Source organism: Aphelocoma coerulescens (genome assembly GCF_041296385.1).
Source record: "Aphelocoma coerulescens isolate FSJ_1873_10779 chromosome Z unlocalized genomic scaffold, UR_Acoe_1.0 ChrZ, whole genome shotgun sequence".
Taxonomy (NCBI): domain Eukaryota; kingdom Metazoa; phylum Chordata; class Aves; order Passeriformes; family Corvidae; genus Aphelocoma; species Aphelocoma coerulescens.
The window spans coordinates 71383066-71400795 of record NW_027184085.1 but is presented as its reverse complement, the minus strand read 5'-3'; the positions used below and the strand labels follow the sequence as shown (position 1 = coordinate 71400795).

The window sequence follows — 17730 nt, the reverse complement described above, 5'->3', positions numbered from 1 at the left end:
GTGCCAGGGCCTGCCCACCCTGCCAGGGAACAATTCCTTCCCAATATCCCATCTTCACCTACTATCTCAGTCTGAAGCCATTCCCCCTTTGTTCTGCCACTGCATACCCTGGTACAAAGTCTCTCTCCGGCTCTCACCTCTCCAAGATGAACAGCTCCAATGAAGGGGGTGCTGGTGTGTACAGGGCACCATGGACTAGATGTTCTGTCCACTCCTGCCCCAGGACTCCCAAGATCACCTCACAGCCTGGCACTAGGCACGGCTAGGTTTGGTTTGTCCACTGTCACTGAAATGTCTCAAGTCTGGCTCATACTCTCACTTTTATTTCTCTTCTGGAATCTTGCTCTCTCATGTTGTCACCAACTTGACAGCCCAGCAGATGTGTCCAGAGTAGACATATTCCCATCTCCAGAGGCAGTGCAACCGCTGGCACTTCCAGCACAGATGTTTTGATTCCCACCTGCGTGGCCACGGCCCTGGTAACATATTCCTGCAGGAGCCAACAGCTGGAGAGCTCACAGAGAACTCATTCTCTTACCTCCTCCTTATCACACAGCTGGTAAGGATATTGCTGTTCCTGCATGCTGTGAAAATACAAGCACTGCTGAGGAAGAGCAGACCAATCACTTCTGAACTGTCAGGAGGGTCAAAGTTTTACTACTGCCATAGATACAGTGTTATTGCTACTGAAGGCTCAACCAGTTTGGAGGTGCTCAGTGCCTGGGCTTATCAGCTGCTGGTGAGGCAGATGTGTTACTGCAATGTAGCAGAGGGTATAAACTGTAAATGGTTTTCAGGTAAGACTGCAAGGCTTGTATTTGACTACGGTGCTGCATGGTTTCAATACAGCAGCAAGACTGTTTTCTGTAGCCCTTCCTTACAACCTTGCCTCTCGGTAGTTACTATTCCAGAGAGGGCTTCCCGTATTTCTCAGAAACATACATTCACGAGTTTATATCGTCAACACTTGTTCATTTAAACATTGTTAAAGATCCAGCTTTAACCTACAACAGCCAGGAAAATTTGAATTTTAACCAAGACAGAGTTTCTCAGTGCAGTAGGGATTCTCTTCCCACACGGTCTATCACTGAACTGCTATAGCACTATCTCTGTTTCTATGCACGTACTCTTTTTATCAAGCAACACCATGGCTGTATTACCTCATTTGTTACATTTCAGGAGATCCTGGCTCTGAAAATCAGAATGTTGTGCTATTCCCTACATTTATTTTTGTTCTGTTGCTTCAGAAAAAAAAAATTAAAAATTTACTGGTATCTCTCTCCCTCTTTGGCTTCTGTGAAGGGAAGAAACAGACTGTCGTGGCAGTGAGACACCTTGGTCTTGCTACCCGAACAGGGTCTGTAAAAGGTTTGCACCCAGTGTTTCCTCCTTCCTCAACTGCTCAGTCCAGATGACAAGAACTCAGATTATCAGTTTCTCACACTGTGGGTCCTAGATGTTAGAAGAAAGAGTCTGTAAACAGAACTGAACATTTTCCTATTAAAAAAACCCCCTTCACTTATGTTTTGCCTGCCTAGGCCAGTAATTTGTAAATTTGTTTTCAGGTTTACCTAGTCATGCTCAGGCATTCTCTAAGATAATGCTGATTTGTTGCTCTTCCACGGGTGGCTTTCTGCACCTCTGTTAACACAATTCCAGTGATTGGGTGCCTGGCCTGTTACAGATCTCTTGTTAGCTGTGAGATGAGGAGCAGCAAAGCCGCTGGAATCACAGGGGGGCAAAGAAAAATCAAAATCTGCTCACATGAAAAACCTGCGGTGTTGGGGGGAGCACGTGCCTGGGGTGAGGGGAAAGAGAAAGAAAGCTGGTGTTTCAAAATCACACCTCTGAGCTGTGCACAGCTCCTGGCCTTCAGGGAAGGATGTCATTCAAGGGGTGTCCTTTGGTGAACAGGGATCCAAATGAGCAGTGCCTGTGGCTTCCCCTGCTCTGGGCACTGTGCAGGCACACCTGGGCAGTGAGGCCAGGGAACTCACACCCTAAACTGAGCTTTCCCAAACAATTCTCTGCTTTCACAAGCTGCATTTCTTCTGCTCTCCAGCTAAAGGACATGGAAAATAAAGGAGCATAATGGACTGCAAAGGAACCACTGAAGCTGACTCCTGTAGTTTCTTACACAGTCTCCACTGGACTAATAGAGTGTTTTACAGCTTTTGGTGCTCAGGTAATACCTGCCAAGTTGTACTGTTCTCCTTTCACTGCTGGAAAAGAGAAATTACACTGGTGGCCCCAGTTCAGAGAGGAGATCTGTGCTTTTCAATGGTTTCCCACTTGAAAAGTACTTTCTGTGGCACAGCTTCAGCAGCACCTGTGGCATCACCACCAAGGTAGCTGGGTCTAAGACAGCCTTTGCGGAAGCACCTTTGTGCATCTTTTCCAGTTAATAAAAGACAAGTGCAGTCTTAGATGTGAATAAATCTTCTGTAAAGTAAAGCCCTTAGAGCTAGCAAGAAGTGTTCCAAAATGCATCGTTTTGGTAACACTTTAAATACAGATGTCAGCTACTGCAGTAAATCAACTGCAGTATAGAGCTGTGCATTTCTGTAGACAGCATACTTCTTTGTTCTAGAAACAAACGTATTACTGCCTGAAGTTATAAATGTTTTATGTATGCTTCTTTCATAGTCCTAGTTATTTATGGAAAAAAGGTGTTTGGTTGTGGGGTTATTTTGGGACACAGCTTGTGAAAATACAACTACTTCTTGTAAAATGAAACTTTATTCTAAAATGTATCCAAAATTGCAAGACACAAGCACCATTAAACAGATAAATAGACATATATTTATGTACAGAGAGCATCAAAACACAAAACAATTGTTAATATAATTCTTATACCATTTTAATGAGTATCCATCAATAAAACTTTACAATTTAAAGGAGACTTTTCAGTTGCAAAACAGTTGTAAAATCATATGTATAAATTATGTTTACTACAATTCCAATAACAGAGGCAAAGTAAAATACAAAAATAATAATCAATACTGCAAATTCAAATACAAACCCCAAAAGTAATGCTGCACAGGTACGTATGTACACTGGATGAATTCATGCAGCCAGGCAGTGCAACAAATTAACTGCTGAGTTTAACTTATCACAAAATGGAACCACCATGTCGGCAAACAGAAGAAAATATACTTTTGTAATAATAAATCATAGTGCATTTTGAAGTTAGACTTTATAAAATGATTGTTGAGTGATATACTTCTAATATTCCCCATGTGATCTGAGATCCCCCCAACTCCTTTTTTCACAAAATAAAATACAAATGACAAAAGCTAAAAACCCCACTGTAGAACAGAGTCTGATGTACTGGTACCATCTTGAATGTATTTGTTTTAGTTCTTGGTATCAGACTTGTTTGCAAGTGTCCATGTCCACAGGGACACATGATTTTCCTTGCTACCAGAAGTAAATCTTTCACGCTCCAATGCTATCTCCATAAACTGCATCTCACACGATGCTTAGACTGCACTGGTTTGAAGAGACACAGCTGAGCCTTGAAAAAAGAACCCTTAAATCCCTATGAAGCACAGAGAGAGTAAATGGAGGATAGAGAGACCTCATTATTCCTGAAGCTCCTATCCCTAATTGCTTTAATTACATAAACAGAGATTAACATAAGAGGCTTTTATGGCTTGGGTGAAATTTCTGCTAATTTGCTGGGCAAGTGCGAAGCCCGTGTCTCTCCACAGGGCTTTGCCTTTCACAGTGCAGAGGGCTACAGATTCTTTTGGTTGGTGAAAGGAAGCCTCAGGTAAATATATAGAAAAATACCTCTGCAGTGAAAATGTGGTAAAGAAACAAAAAATCAAAGCAGAACCTCTGGAAAACTGTGACTTCTTGTGTAACAAAAACATGGCTGTCACCTTTCAGGTCTGTGTTGGTTGGTATAACATGAACACGTAGATAAAACTGGTTGTGTCAAAATTATATGAGATACAATTACACAGTCTGACACTTCTTTTCTTAAAATCTTAAGTGATAAGCACGCTCAGTGTTTTCACTAGGAAATTACTGCTAAAATGCTACATTTCGTTGCTGAAAAGACATTTATAGCAGCCTGTAAACTACTGAAGAGTTGCTCCCTGCATCCTTTGTGCTTCCAAAACCCCCTTCGAGCCATCACTAACTTCTGAGTTAATAGGAGTTTTGAGCAAAAAAGGGATGCAGAAAACCACCTGTATTGGGTAAATAATGTAGCAATTTATACAGCAGCTCTTCAGATTTTCCAACATGCAAGCACGTGTAGAGAGAAGCTAAGAGACAGCATGCACTGCAGTTTATGTCATTGTGCTTATGTCTGCTGAGGGCACTATGGCATTTTCACTCAGAAAAACTGAAATGTTAGCCCCAGAAGACTAAAAGAGCCAGTATTAATGAAGCCATCAGCTACTGGTGCAGTAAAGAACACCCCAAAAGAGGGAGGAAGTTCGTCTGCTCGTAGCGTACATATACTGAAGCTGAAGAGAATTACAAAGGCACAATACAAGCCTATATTTCTGGTAAATTATATATATTCATATATTTCTGCTCATACCACCTCAAGATAGTGAACGGTACAATAACAACTGAAGGTACAAATGTTAATTGAAAGTGAAGCTCTACAAATAAAGGACTGTTGGAGAACACAGCTCATTACTTGCTACATTTCTACTCTTCCCGGGTGGTGAGCTCATCCACCTTTCCTGCACTGGCTGACAACAACATGGTGACCCAGTGAGAGCACTGGAACACTGTCAGATGACAGACAGAATGGCTTTAAGCATCTGAAAAGCTGTCAGTGAGCGGCTGCCACAACAATCTTTCCCACTGCTTTACCTTTGGCTCAGAATTCACAGAGAAACCAGGAACAGCAACTGGAAATTCACACCCATTTTCATGCAGAGTTGAGGCTGAGATAAATCTATAAAGGTAGCCTTTTGGTTAACTTCAGCATTCAGAAATATGGAACAGCAGAGCAGGAGTTGTACCAGCTCATCATAAGAAACAAATCTCAATTTTTCCATTCATAGCTACACAAGATGCGTAAAATTTCCAACAGCAAATGACTCACAACTTAGGAAATAAAGTGAATGGATCAATACTGCTTCTGTTAAGCTCATAAAAAGTGACCCCCACTTTTGTGTGATGAAGTTACAGGGCAACTGTGGAGGCGACTGCTGTCCCAGCCCAGCTCTAAGAATGTGGACACTTGATGAAGGTGAAAGGTGCAGCTACAACATTTGAGTTTTTACTCTTGAGCTTTCCTCAGCTCGCAGCAAGAACTGGCACAACTGCTGTCAGGATTTCGTACTGGCAGGTAATGGAGGAAGGTATCAAGGGGAACTAGAGGAGGAGCCTGCTGGAAGCAGCTCTCCTAACCCACAGTAACGCTGCCTGCAACCTCTGCTCTATTTGACATGGGATGTTCCCTCATCTCCAAACCAGCACATTAAATCCCAACACATTTATCGCAAGTTTCCCCCAATAAAACCTATCATCAACTGCCATTACTACATGTATTCTCACAGTCCTCAGTCAGAACCTCCTAGATTTATTCCTTAAAACTCTCTGGAAAGGAATCTGTAGCCACACCTGGAAAGTATGAACATGAATTCCTTAGTTACAAGCCCACAGCTGAATTTAAAAGCTGCATATGCTGTTGCTGGTGTTGACTGATCTATGCAATGGTTTCTTCATGTGTTGCTTGCAATGAAAATCAGTGCAGGTAACGAGGAAGCCCACTTAACAAATAAAGGTGAGGCAGGGCTAATCCCTCTAGAAATGTTCCAACAAGTTGCAAGCTCAAGCTATAGCTGTTCATTAAAATCAAAGGAGAAATAAAGAAAATAGCACTACAGGGCAGAAGTCTCATGTTTGAGATTGAATTCAGAAAGTCATCTGTAAGTCACTTGGATTCAGGCTCAAAGGAGCTGCATTATTTTTGCCCCTTCCAAGTTCAAATAAATACACTTTTGTGTAGAGGTGTGAGAAGCCAATTGTAAACACTTGGATTCATCCCACCTAATTCCGGCCATTCATCAGTGGTGAGGGCAACTGATGCCATAATGCAATCTTCCAGAGGCATCTCCACTCGTGTCCCTCCTCTGCCTTACACACAAGACCCAGGCTGGTAATTTTTAGGCAGCTGAAATTAGGGCAGGATGAATCAGGCCACAGCATGGAGCGGAAACAAGTCTGATGTGGTGGCACAGTATCACCATGACAATCCAGTCTGTCACAGCCCTGCCTGAGGTTCCAAGCCGGACACGCTTTGGGTCAGTGACCCACACCATCCGTGCCTTTGCAGCTCACAGTCTGGCAAGGAGCTTGTCACACATTAAACAGTGAGGCTTGAGTTCATGATGATCCCCCAGAGCAAGACCTGGAGCCACTTGGTCTGGGAGTGCTGCTGGGCAGCTCTCGTCCACAGGGACTGCAGCCCTCCCAAAACATCCCAGAGGCTGCCCTGGAGAGTTACACACAAGGTCTGGAGGGGTTTGCAGCTGCAGTGGTTACTCATCCTAACACAACACGCACACATGTCCATGTATTCATGGTGCTGTGCAGTTCTGCATCCCCATGCCTTGGCTACGGCATGGGCTGGCTCTCTGCAGGAGCTGTTGGTAATGAGGATGAAGCACACACTGAGAAGAAATACAGCGTTCTGAAACACACATTTGTGAGATCCCCAATAGTATCAATAGTAATGATTAAGGTCAGAGGCAGTATCAAGTTTTGCATGCACTTTCTACATTAATATTTATATAGACAAGTTTCATTCTTGCTGGTTTGCAAAATTACTGAGGTTTTCTTTACTTCCAGAAACTGGAACACTGAATGTTAGTTTTATTTATGATGTTGAAAGTCATTCTTTGTCTAAAATACACCTACAAATACTTGGGATTATGGGACTGGGATTGCCCTGTTGCTCTCTGTAAAGGGCAGAAGTAACTAGAAATATTTTTTGATCTTAGAAATACAGGGAATTTATGTACAAATCGGACTGTAAGCATGAGGAACGCTTATTGCAAGTTCTCAAAGTCTTACATGAAAGGGTGAAGGTGCGAAGTCATTAAGACTGCCTTGATTCTAAAGATTAGCCTAGTCATTTGATTAAACTATCAATAGAAACACAGAATTTAAAATAATCGAAGTAAGAATCCCCTTCAACTTTCCAAGCTTCTTCAGTTTTCCCATCATTGCCATTCAGACTAGACAGGACTTGAACTTTTGATGTCAGAAACCAGCAAAGAACACAGACATTTTCAGATCTTTGTTGTATATCATAAAATACTGTAAAAAAGAATCCAGAGTCCCAGAATTCAGGTTATTTTTCTCTCTCGGTAGAGACAGAGAGTTCAAATCTCCTTAAAACACCACCTCAGGTAAAGCCTGCAGTGGGTGGGGATGAGGCCACAATCGCCAGGCAGCGCTGGGCAGCCTCCTGTATGCCCTTAGAGATGGGCTTCTGTCTTGGCACTGGTGCAGTGTTCGGGGAATAAAAGAGACACCAGGTCACACATCTTTGTAAAGCAGCAGCCTGCCCAGGTGCTGTGCCTGGGGCACCCCTTTGCCAGGGGACACCTGCACAGGTGTGACACATCTCAGGGGAGCAGGCACAGGCACCTGGGATGCCACAAAACCTGCAGCTGCCTGCTCCAATCCAACCCGAAGCTCTCAGACAAGGATATGAACTGGGTTGAAATCTCTTACATTACATTGAATATTCCTGTAAATGGCTTATAGATCTGCTGTTTGAAATAAATTCTGAAACCACTAAGCGTGCTTAACAGAGCTTCAACTCTATGTGGACAGCGAGTTCAGAGGACAGAACAAGGACTGTTGCAGTATATAATACACATGGCTGTACAGTCAAATGCCACCTGTTGCTTCAAAACAAGAATTTACAGTAGCAAGCAGTGGTGACAAAATTTCTTACACAAAACCTACAGGAATTTACAGGATATGCATGGATCACCCAGGTTATAACACCAGCAGTAGACAACACAGAGAATCTTGTGCAATGTGAACAAAGTTGACAATAGTTTACCAATGCTGTCAGTAATTCACATAAATATGCTAACCCACCAGCTATCAAATCTTCCTCCTCTTCCCACCAGAACCAGATGTGTGTACACCAATCCATTAAAAAAATGTGGTTTGTTTTTTGTGGTTTTAGCCAAACATGCACAAAATAGATGTACTCCAAGGGGATACTTGCAAAAAAAAAACCCCAAAAACCAAAAGCCTCAAAACTGGTCTCCAAGCACACACAGCAATTGTATTCACACTTCTCAAACAGCCATGACAGAGCCAAAGTTTATTGTATGGATGTTTTTTTGTCCTGGAAAAATAGTAGTATAAAAATTCACTTGATTTTTAACTAATGGAAAACTCCAGCTTTACTCACATCACTCTTCCATGTCTCTGATTCCAGCCCTAATTCATTCCAGTCCTACTTTAGGAACTTGTGTTCTCTTCCTTATCCATTAATGTAAATGCAAATCAAATCAAAACTACAACATAATCAGAAAAAATAAAAGAGACTCGAAAAATGAAAATGGAAATAGCTTGTACCTGCTTTTGGATGTTATGTTTATTGACAATAATTTGGTAGCACCACTTTGCTTTCCCACTAAACCACTGGATGTGCTCCTTGCTTCTGTTACAGAGAGCTTCAGTAAATTTCTACCTCAATTAAATATATCCTGTATTTAGGATTTTACTTTCCTCCAGTCTGCATGACAAGAATCAGCTTTTTTTTCAAGCTATTTTCTATCATTGTTAGGAACCATCTCATCTAATTTGCGAGCATGTGGGATGCTAACTTTCCTGATTTGGAGCAGTGAGAACTCTCGGGATGCTGCAGTGCCACTCCTTATCTGGTGTTATGCTCTATTTCTCTCAAATGAAATAAACTCTCTACGGCAGGGCTCTAGTTACAGATGTGAACAACTTCCTGCAAGTTTGTTGGGCAAAATGCTCTTATTTTTGTGCAAAGATCTGGCACAGTACATTTAATGGGGAAGTCCAAGTGAAAGAGGGTAAAACATGCAGATTAAAACAACAGAAATAAAGCCTAAAATATCCAGTTCATCCAGCCGACAATTTGACTCCTCAAGGATCAGAGCAGTTGTTCCACAGCAATATATATTCCCATCAAAAGCAATTACTGATGATTTCAGTATCTCTGTAACAGCTCAAACTCCTAGGTTGTACAGTCTATTTCCTAGTTCACCCAGGGCATTGAAAACACATCACCTTTCTAAATCCCCATGCTTTGTGCTGTTTCCCTACAACTAATGCGAAAAACTGCCAGAATTTTCTCTTAGCAAAATTCAGCCTCTTGTCTCAGCATTGTAAAATCTTAAAAGGATCCCCAGAACCTAACGGCAAGAAGAGTTGTGCAAGTTCTCAAGAGAACAGCGAGGTAGCGAACTAACACCTTGTTTCTGGTGGATAATTACCCAGTCCTGAGCCACCTGACCTGGGAACAAGCCTGCTCGACCACTCTTCCAAGACCACAGAACCCTGAATCATCCACGAGACACACTGAAAACACTCATCAGGCAAATTAAACCCCTATTTGTGATTCAGGCTTTGTACAAGGTCACACAAATCAGACGATGTCAAGCAGTACACTTTTGGGGATGTGGAAGGAGCTTCCAACATGAAGTCCAGCTGTATTATTTATAGCAACTAGGCAGCAAATCTCTTTTTGATCTGATTTCCCCCAAAATCATGTCTTTCAGCAAATATTTACAATGCTGAATTCAAATAAAGAAAAAATCAAGGAGATTTTCTTTTTCTCTCTCCATTTCTTTTTCACACAAAACTGAAATAGTGGCTAGAAAGTGACCATTTCAAATTATAACCGAAAACTGCATTTATTAAATTTGAAAACATGTACCCAAGAAAACCTTTATACATTTTTATGGCAAGTGTTCCCATTACATGAGAGGTTTTCTTACACATTTTAAGCTTAAATGAAGAACAGCGACCAAACAGAAGTTTGGACTAAAACTGCAAAGCTGTTGGCTGTGTTGAGGGAAACTATGGCCGCACAATTGAAAACAAGATGGAAGAACAAAGTCACAGAAATAGTTCATGTAATAGTGAACAAAGCTCTAATAAAGTAAGAAACAGAAGAAAGCCAAATCTGTTCCGCATGTCAGTACTATTGATACATAAACATGCTCCTGCACTGGTAAAACCTGTCAAATAACGTCTGCTTAGAAAAGACTTAATTTGAGCTCTAGACTCTCCATGTTCAAGCATGGGTTTAGATTATTACAGTCCTACTTTTTTACTTTCCTGAAGGATACTACCTGTGTTCTTAGATCTGTTTAAAATTAACTATGTGCAGGCTCAATTTCAAACCAAGGTGAAGCTGTTGGCAGGATCAGAATTATCATGTGCTGAGCAGATGACCTATTTATTTTTTCTAGATTTGGTACTGTAATTTGTTTCCAATATGTAGACACTATACAGGAGCGCAAAGCAGTATTTTAAATTATCTTTTCTCATTTCTCAGGTTGCAACATAGTTTCAGTAATTTCAACAGACCCTCTGTGTTTTGCTCTATATACTCAGTTTTTACATCTGCCAAATAATGTCACACCACAGGTAAGGTATGTATTTGACTCAGACTAAGGTGGAATCCTATCCAAAAAATGACCTTGTGTGAGTGGTTTCATCAAAGTTTCAGCAGAAGTGGCACAAGCAGCAGTTTATAGGATTGTGCCAATAATATCTGAAAAGCAGAGAGAACTGCATACAGTAAAACTGAAATGTAACTAATTTATCTCTGAATTTTTACAATTGTTTTGGATCACTGAATCATGAATTGGCTCCTCAATGTGCGATGTCAGTGTTGAAATAGCTTTTAGGGGTTTATTTGAAAGATGCACTTTGTCAGCATTCCCATCCTTAAGGCCTGAGCAAACCCAAGTGTGTCTGGGACAGGACCCACAGTTATATCACCACTTATAGTGAATTACAGAAGAAGCAAATTTACCTCTACTTTTTACATTATTAAGGTATATTTTATGTTCTTGAAATGCAAATGTCAATTTCTGAAGAATCCAGTTCATACTTAGGCACCGTAAGAACAACATAAGAACAACAATGGATCAGAGCTCACTAGGAACAGGGGAAAACACAAAATACTTAACTGATACAGAAATAGAAATCTGTGCAGCATGTATCAGCTGAAAAGTCCTTTTGAATAAAGTAATCAACACTAAATATTGTAACAGCTAGTCCCTCCTTAAATCTATTTCCAAATCATTTGCACATGCAGTATTGCATATGTTAGCCACAGAACAGGAAAATTCAGTTGGTTTTAGGCAGTTGAAGAAGCTGTCCTTTGATGCATCCTTAAAGAAGGAAGCTTCCACTCACTTTTTCCCAACTGGAATTATTTAAAATAAATGATTAGCCTATATATCTCTCACTGAGTATTCCTGTTGGAAAGGAAAGGAACAGCTGGATGTCCTGGGACATGGAACATTTAATCCTCCATTATGGGGAACAGGCTGAGCGTTGTTACTGTCACTGAACACGTGACCTGTTGGGTGGCTGGGGCTCTGCCACCAGAGGGCTTCCAAATAAAAAATGGAAGTTTTTGGCGGGGAGGGAGTGCAACTGCAGTTTTTCCTCATTTTCCAGTAATTAAGAAAATAACTTAGTCCCTACATGCAAATATCCAGGTGTTTTGCTAATGCATGCCAGGCCACATGGTTTATGTGGCTTTATGATTCGGACAGCTTCTTCCTTGCTCCAACCCCTGTTCTTGCCTACAAGACTTAGACATGGTGATAAAATCTGGGTGACATGGAAAAAAATCTGGATCTGAACACTCTTTCCATAGGTTTGAGCAGCAGGTAAGACCCTGGTTTCATTGTGAAGTTCACAAGTGAATCTAGTTTCAGCTAATTTCTACAAAGCCAGGATATTTGCAAGAGTTCTTACAGCATAAGAAATCCCTTATTCTTCATTTCTGCTACTCTAAGATTTAATCACTTCTGCTTTTAAGAAGGCTTACTCCAACCTTGCCGGAAAGACCCATTTACAGAATCACCATCTATTTATTTCTATACTAAAGAGCAAGATCTGTCTAAAAACCTAGTGTGAACGGATCTATCCCACACTACTTAAAACAAAATTCCTCACAGAGCTGGACAAATTCTGACATCATCAACAATGCTGTTGCATAAGGACAGAACCAAACAGCAGTTACATTGCTCCTGGTATCTGGAGCATAAGAAATGTAAGTGGGAGCAAAAAACGCTTGGGCATAGTCTTTCTTCCCATATTGATGCTCCTGATACCATGAAAATCCTACCAGGATTTTTAAGCAAAAGAAAGAAAAATGAACAAGCAAAAAGCCCTGTGCATATTAATAAAAAAATAATCCAAAGGTGTAATTTTGAAGTTGAGTGATTAGCACTTAAGATTGTTTTCTAATGGTTCAGCTGCAGAACCTGGCCTCTCCAAAGCCTGGATGAGGCTGGGTAAAGGCTTGGACAAAGCATTAGTGACATCAGCTGCTGCCTGTGAGGCTTTGTGGGTATGAAAATGAGAAATGCAGGATACAGTGACTGAATTACGTGCTGAAAGGATGTTATGGTCTTGTATAAAAATGAGGATAACATTTTTGATAATGACATCCAATCTGTGTCAGCAATTCCTTGCACAGATTTAATGGTCAGACTTCCATCCTTCCAAGGTGCCTGACAGCTCACTGACCTGGGGAATGGGCCTTGGCACTTGATGCACTCTTCCCATCTACCTTAGTCCATAAGCAGTGACATCATCTGACTGGAACTGGGCCACAAAGAGTCCTTGGATCCCTGGAAGGCTACCACAGATAATACAGGTGGCAAACACAGGCTGCAAGGACACCTGGACTCTGGGTGTACTGGGGCCACCCCAGTGGTGTTAGTGACAACAGCAAAGGGTCTGAGGAAATTACACCTGATTTTGTGTTTGTGACTCAAGCTAATAGCAGGGTCTGCCAGCATCTTTGGAGACAGCAACAAAGTGTTTTCCAAAGACAGGCAAATGAATGTGACCTTCTTAATCGATGGGAATACAGTCTACAAAACCATATAATGACTACCTAGGTTATGTTTACATCTAATCAAATAGTTCTTAATAAAAAGTAATGCTACCAAAATCTTTGATACTTCAACATAATTTTAATCCTCTGAGACTTTCATCTTTGAATAGGCCCAACAGGAGAGCAAAGTGTTAAATCTTTTTATTTCCATATATTATACACATATAATATATGGAAATAACGAGTTAGGAGATTGCAGTATTCCTTACACATCCCGTTACATTCAGCTACCATTACAAGCCCATCACATATGTTACTTTATCACAAGCTCCTCAAAAAAAAATCCCCTTTCAAGTGGACATGTCACATCCCAGAACTGCTCCTCCTCTGCAAGTGGCTCTTCTAGATTTAAGTCCAAGGACAGGAATTTGCTGTGGCACGAATTTCTGCTGAGCCACTTTGTGCCTGCACTGCTGATCATCAGCCTTTGTATCACTACAAACTGAAAACTTATTTTTCTTGGGGGAGCTGAAAATCTAAGTAAATGTACCATAATCTTGGTTTCAGAGCTCTGCCTGAAGAGAAATGGGAATGCTTCCAGAAGCGTTTCCTTTAGGCCTTTTTCTGCATTCTGTCCCCAGCTCTCATACCTGTCTGTCCTCCTTATAAAAGGGCCCCCCAGACCTTTGCTCCTCTTCTCTGCATGGCAAAAGGTAACACCCTCACAAGGCTAGTAGTCATAAAAAGTTTACTGTGGCATTTTGGCTCAAAAAAAAAAAAAAGGCTGCTGACTGGAAAGTTTTGGGGGAATTAATTCTGGCAGATATGGTAGATAACACACACCCAAGCAGCAGGATGACCTGATTTTCTAAATGGGCTTGGGATATCCTGGTTATAATTAGGAACATAGATCATATTTGCTCATATTTGTTTGAGAATCACTGAAAACAGGAAACATAATTGTAAGTTGTTAGGAAATGTTTTGGTGATAAGGACTCTACTGTATTTCCACTAACTACCACCCCTACAGAAGACCATGCTAAATAGAAAACTCAATTCCAAGGGCAGGAGAAGCCCTGACACTTTATTGCTAGATTCTATAGCAATTGGAGCTCACTTACAGTAACCTTATAGTACTCTATATAAACTGAGAAGCTTGTATCAAATTCAGGCTTCCATTTAAAATAGGTATTGCAGATATTAGGCTTCAGTTAAAGAAGAAAAATAACCTTCAGTGCTTATTTTTTTTCTCTTAAAGGCAAAGTATCAAAAAAAATCCCCAAACTAGGTGGAAGTTATTAAATTTCTCCAAAAAATTAAGATGAGCTTTCTTCTATTTCTTGAGACAGTACAATTTATGATTCACAGGGTAGCTGGTATCAAACAAAAGTTAATGAAAGCTCGTATAAGCAATTTTATTCCTATCCATAATGGCAGACACTAACAAAATCAAAAGAATTTATCCTTTGAGTTCAACTTAAAAAATAACTTATAAAGCAGTGATATATGCAACATAAAACAGTTCAGGAGGGGAGAGGGAAAGCAAATTTTAATAATTAAAATGTAAACGTGAAAAAAAAAAAAAAAGAAATGGAATAAAAGTCCCTACTTCTGATTGCTACGTAAGATGTCATGTGATACTATTTTACAATGTCCTGGGGTCTGTGTGATTGTGTGTGTGTGCTTTGTGTCACACACACACCCCACGCCGACCCACACATGTACACACACAGACAGGCGCTTGCAGCTCCACCTCGGGCACTTCTCTCATGCCACTCTTTACAGTTGTCTCAAGCATGTTTGGGACCCACTTTTTGACAAAACGGGGGAGATGGTAGGAAAAGAAAACAGGTGGGTCTGATTGTGTCTGAGATCCTTTAGTTAAACTGTACACTGGGACGAATCATTTTCTTCTGCGGTAGCTCTCTGGAGAGGGCCAACTCACTGTGGTCTTCACGGCAACACTTGTGAACGGGTCACACACTCATTGTCATGCTAGGGGAGTACTGGAAAAGAGGAATCCACATTTTAACAAACATTTACTCCCCACCCCAGGTAGCGACATCCACGCCTGGACCGCAGCAATGGGTTCAGGGCTCCTTCAGCTCCCTCCTGAATTTGTGCTGGAGCCTCTGCGGGGGCTGTAGTTCAGTTTGTGTCCTCAGAACTTCTGTTGTGCTTCCCTCATGCAAAAATATGGCTACTGCTGACAAAGGCAATTCCTAAGGGCTGTTTTGGTGTTACCTGGGTGCTGTGATGAACCAATACCTCACTGAGGCTTTCCACACCCTTTCCTGGCCAATGCTGGCTACTGGGGAATTTACCTGGGCAGGTGCCTAGTCTCAGGTAGACTGGCTGCACTCATGGGTAGCTGAACCACAGGAAGATTTTGGAGAGTTTTTTTATTACTTTATGGGAAGAAAGGAGCAAAGATATAGACTGTGATTAAATTAGGCTTTTGGTCTGTACTATTTTGTGTTAGAAATTTTAGGGGGGCAAGCTGAATCAGGGACCAGTGGTCAGTCTCCTTTATGTGAACCAAAAATCCAATGACCTCATCACACTATTGCAGTGACACAAACTGAACTGCAGCCTGTACCCAAGCTACAGCTACCCTCAGGTTAGCAGTGCTTCATTAAAGTAATCAATGGGACACCACAATGCCTAGAAGAAATGCACATCTATAAACTTAATTTGTTCTTAAATTGAAAACTGTGGACTGCAGAAAACACCTAATTTGGCCTAAAATCCTCTAACCAGAGGAAGATGTTCAAATGCAGGAAGAGCAGCTTGTTGAAATTTGACAGAAGAAAAAGGAAATATAAATTTGCCTGTGCAAAACCACACGTGCCATAAATATCCTGCCAAGTCTTGAGCTCCAAGCTGGCCATTTCCAAGTGTCTAAGCACATAGAAAAAACATTTTAGATGGCTCTTCCCCCTCACGTAAACTACACAGGTCTGACTACCAGCTCCAAGGCTTAAGGCAAAGCACCTGCTCAAGTAATTTCCTGTATCTGAGCCAGGGTATCTGGGGGATCACTTTGGGAAAGAAGTCAAACCACGGTCTCAGGGTGTTAAGGATTTTTAACTTGTTATTAAGCCCTGCATTGTTACCCACCCCTAACCAAAATTCCCGATGAACTGAAGAGCAAATCTACTGGAGAAAGGACTCCATGATAATGCCTATTCTGAGCAGCCAAGTGGCAAAATATGGATCAGAAAGCAAAGCAGTTCCCCAGGGCAACAGAGCAACCCATGTTAGAGAGACAGCAGTCCCTGGGAGCAGACAGGCATGTGTCACTCCTGCCTTGCAGGCACACATCTCAACAAAGCCCTTAGGAATCTGAGCCCCTGGCTCTTCCAGGCAGCACAAAAACACCCAGAACCCAGCAAATGTCTGGGAACACAGATTTTCTCTGGAGTACCACTGATGGCTCTTGTTCCCACAGCCCTGTTTCAGTGACCCTGCCTGCCCTCAGCACAGCAGAGTGTGCCAGATTGGGAGCCAAGGGCTGCTGGGAACAGGGACCACATTTCATGGAGGTTCTGAGTTTACTGCCATTTTGGCAGATATTAAACATTGCTCTTTTTAGGTTGTGTATGACAGTTTTCTTCAACACTCCACACAACCTGAATGTGTGCCCACCAACAGCTAACTGAGAGAATCTCTTCCTTTTCACTAGCTAAAAAAGAAAACCTGCCAAAAGCCCTCAAAATCTGATTCCCATGAAATTTTCCATGGAACTCAACTATGCTGTGATCCAACAGAAGCTGTTTACTGAGCTACAGGTCACCACTGGCATAGGTAACGAGGTTACTCTCCTATTCAGGGACCTAGACCAGCTTCAGGCACACAGCTATGACAATACCACAGTCTTGCTCTGTAAAGTGTTTACACCACATTTTGCTGCTTTGAGCATTATCCATTCTTAGAAAAAGCATAATTTGCCCCAGAATGAATACTAGTGGGAACCTTTGCCTTTTATAGGTGGAACAGCACTCTGCATCTTTGCAACATGGAATCTACTGGTGCTCTCATCACATACTTCAGTGTAAACCCTGCTTTTTCATTGATCTCATAGCCCAGAAAAAGTTTCTGCAGTAAATATATGCCTCCCACCTCTTCCAGCTTCACCTCTCTTTTGCACAGTATTTTTTATTCAAATCAATACTGTACTTTCAGAAGCTATTAAAAACCATGCAAGACACAGCACTGCACTACAAGCACACTACAAAACTTGTAAATTTTCTTTTTCTAAACAAAAGGCCAGAGATACAGGTTCACTTTTGCAACCCAACAGCCCACGTAATGAAATACTTACACTCTCACTCTGGAAGGGGTTTAGGAAGTTTCCACCCATCTCACTGTCATCCCTGGGAGTGCCAGGCTGGTTGCTCATGCTCATATTACTGGGAGAGTTCTGTTAAATAAGATTGTAAAATACAGATTCAGTGCTGAAGGTTTCAGTTCATTTCCCAGCCTCACCAGGTGTGCCCAGGGCATGCTCCACACATTACTTGGTGCACTTAGGAGCACTGTGCAGTGCACTAGGCTTCTCAAGGATGAAAAATCAGCCCCAGCAGGGTTCTGCATGATTCAGTCACTAATTTTAGCCTGTTAAGTAATGTTCTTTTTCCTGAAGCAAGGATTATTTACCTGTG

At 41.6% G+C, this 17730-nt stretch overlaps 1 protein-coding gene across 2 annotated transcripts in view; it reads right to left on the bottom strand.

The window, feature by feature from the left end:
• Nucleotides 1-2720: 2720 nt before the first annotated feature.
• Nucleotides 2721-17730, bottom strand: part of SSBP2 (single stranded DNA binding protein 2) — a 134929-nt gene continuing 119919 nt past the window's right edge. For both annotated transcript variants that reach the window (XM_069002153.1, XM_069002154.1), the window contains 2 exons: nt 17391-17489; nt 2721-15072 (listed from right to left, as the gene is read on the bottom strand). In XM_069002153.1, coding sequence (XP_068858254.1) covers nt 15043-15072; nt 17391-17489 — 129 coding nt within the window. In that variant the 3' untranslated portion in view covers nt 2721-15042. The remainder of the gene's footprint in view (nt 15073-17390; nt 17490-17730) is intronic.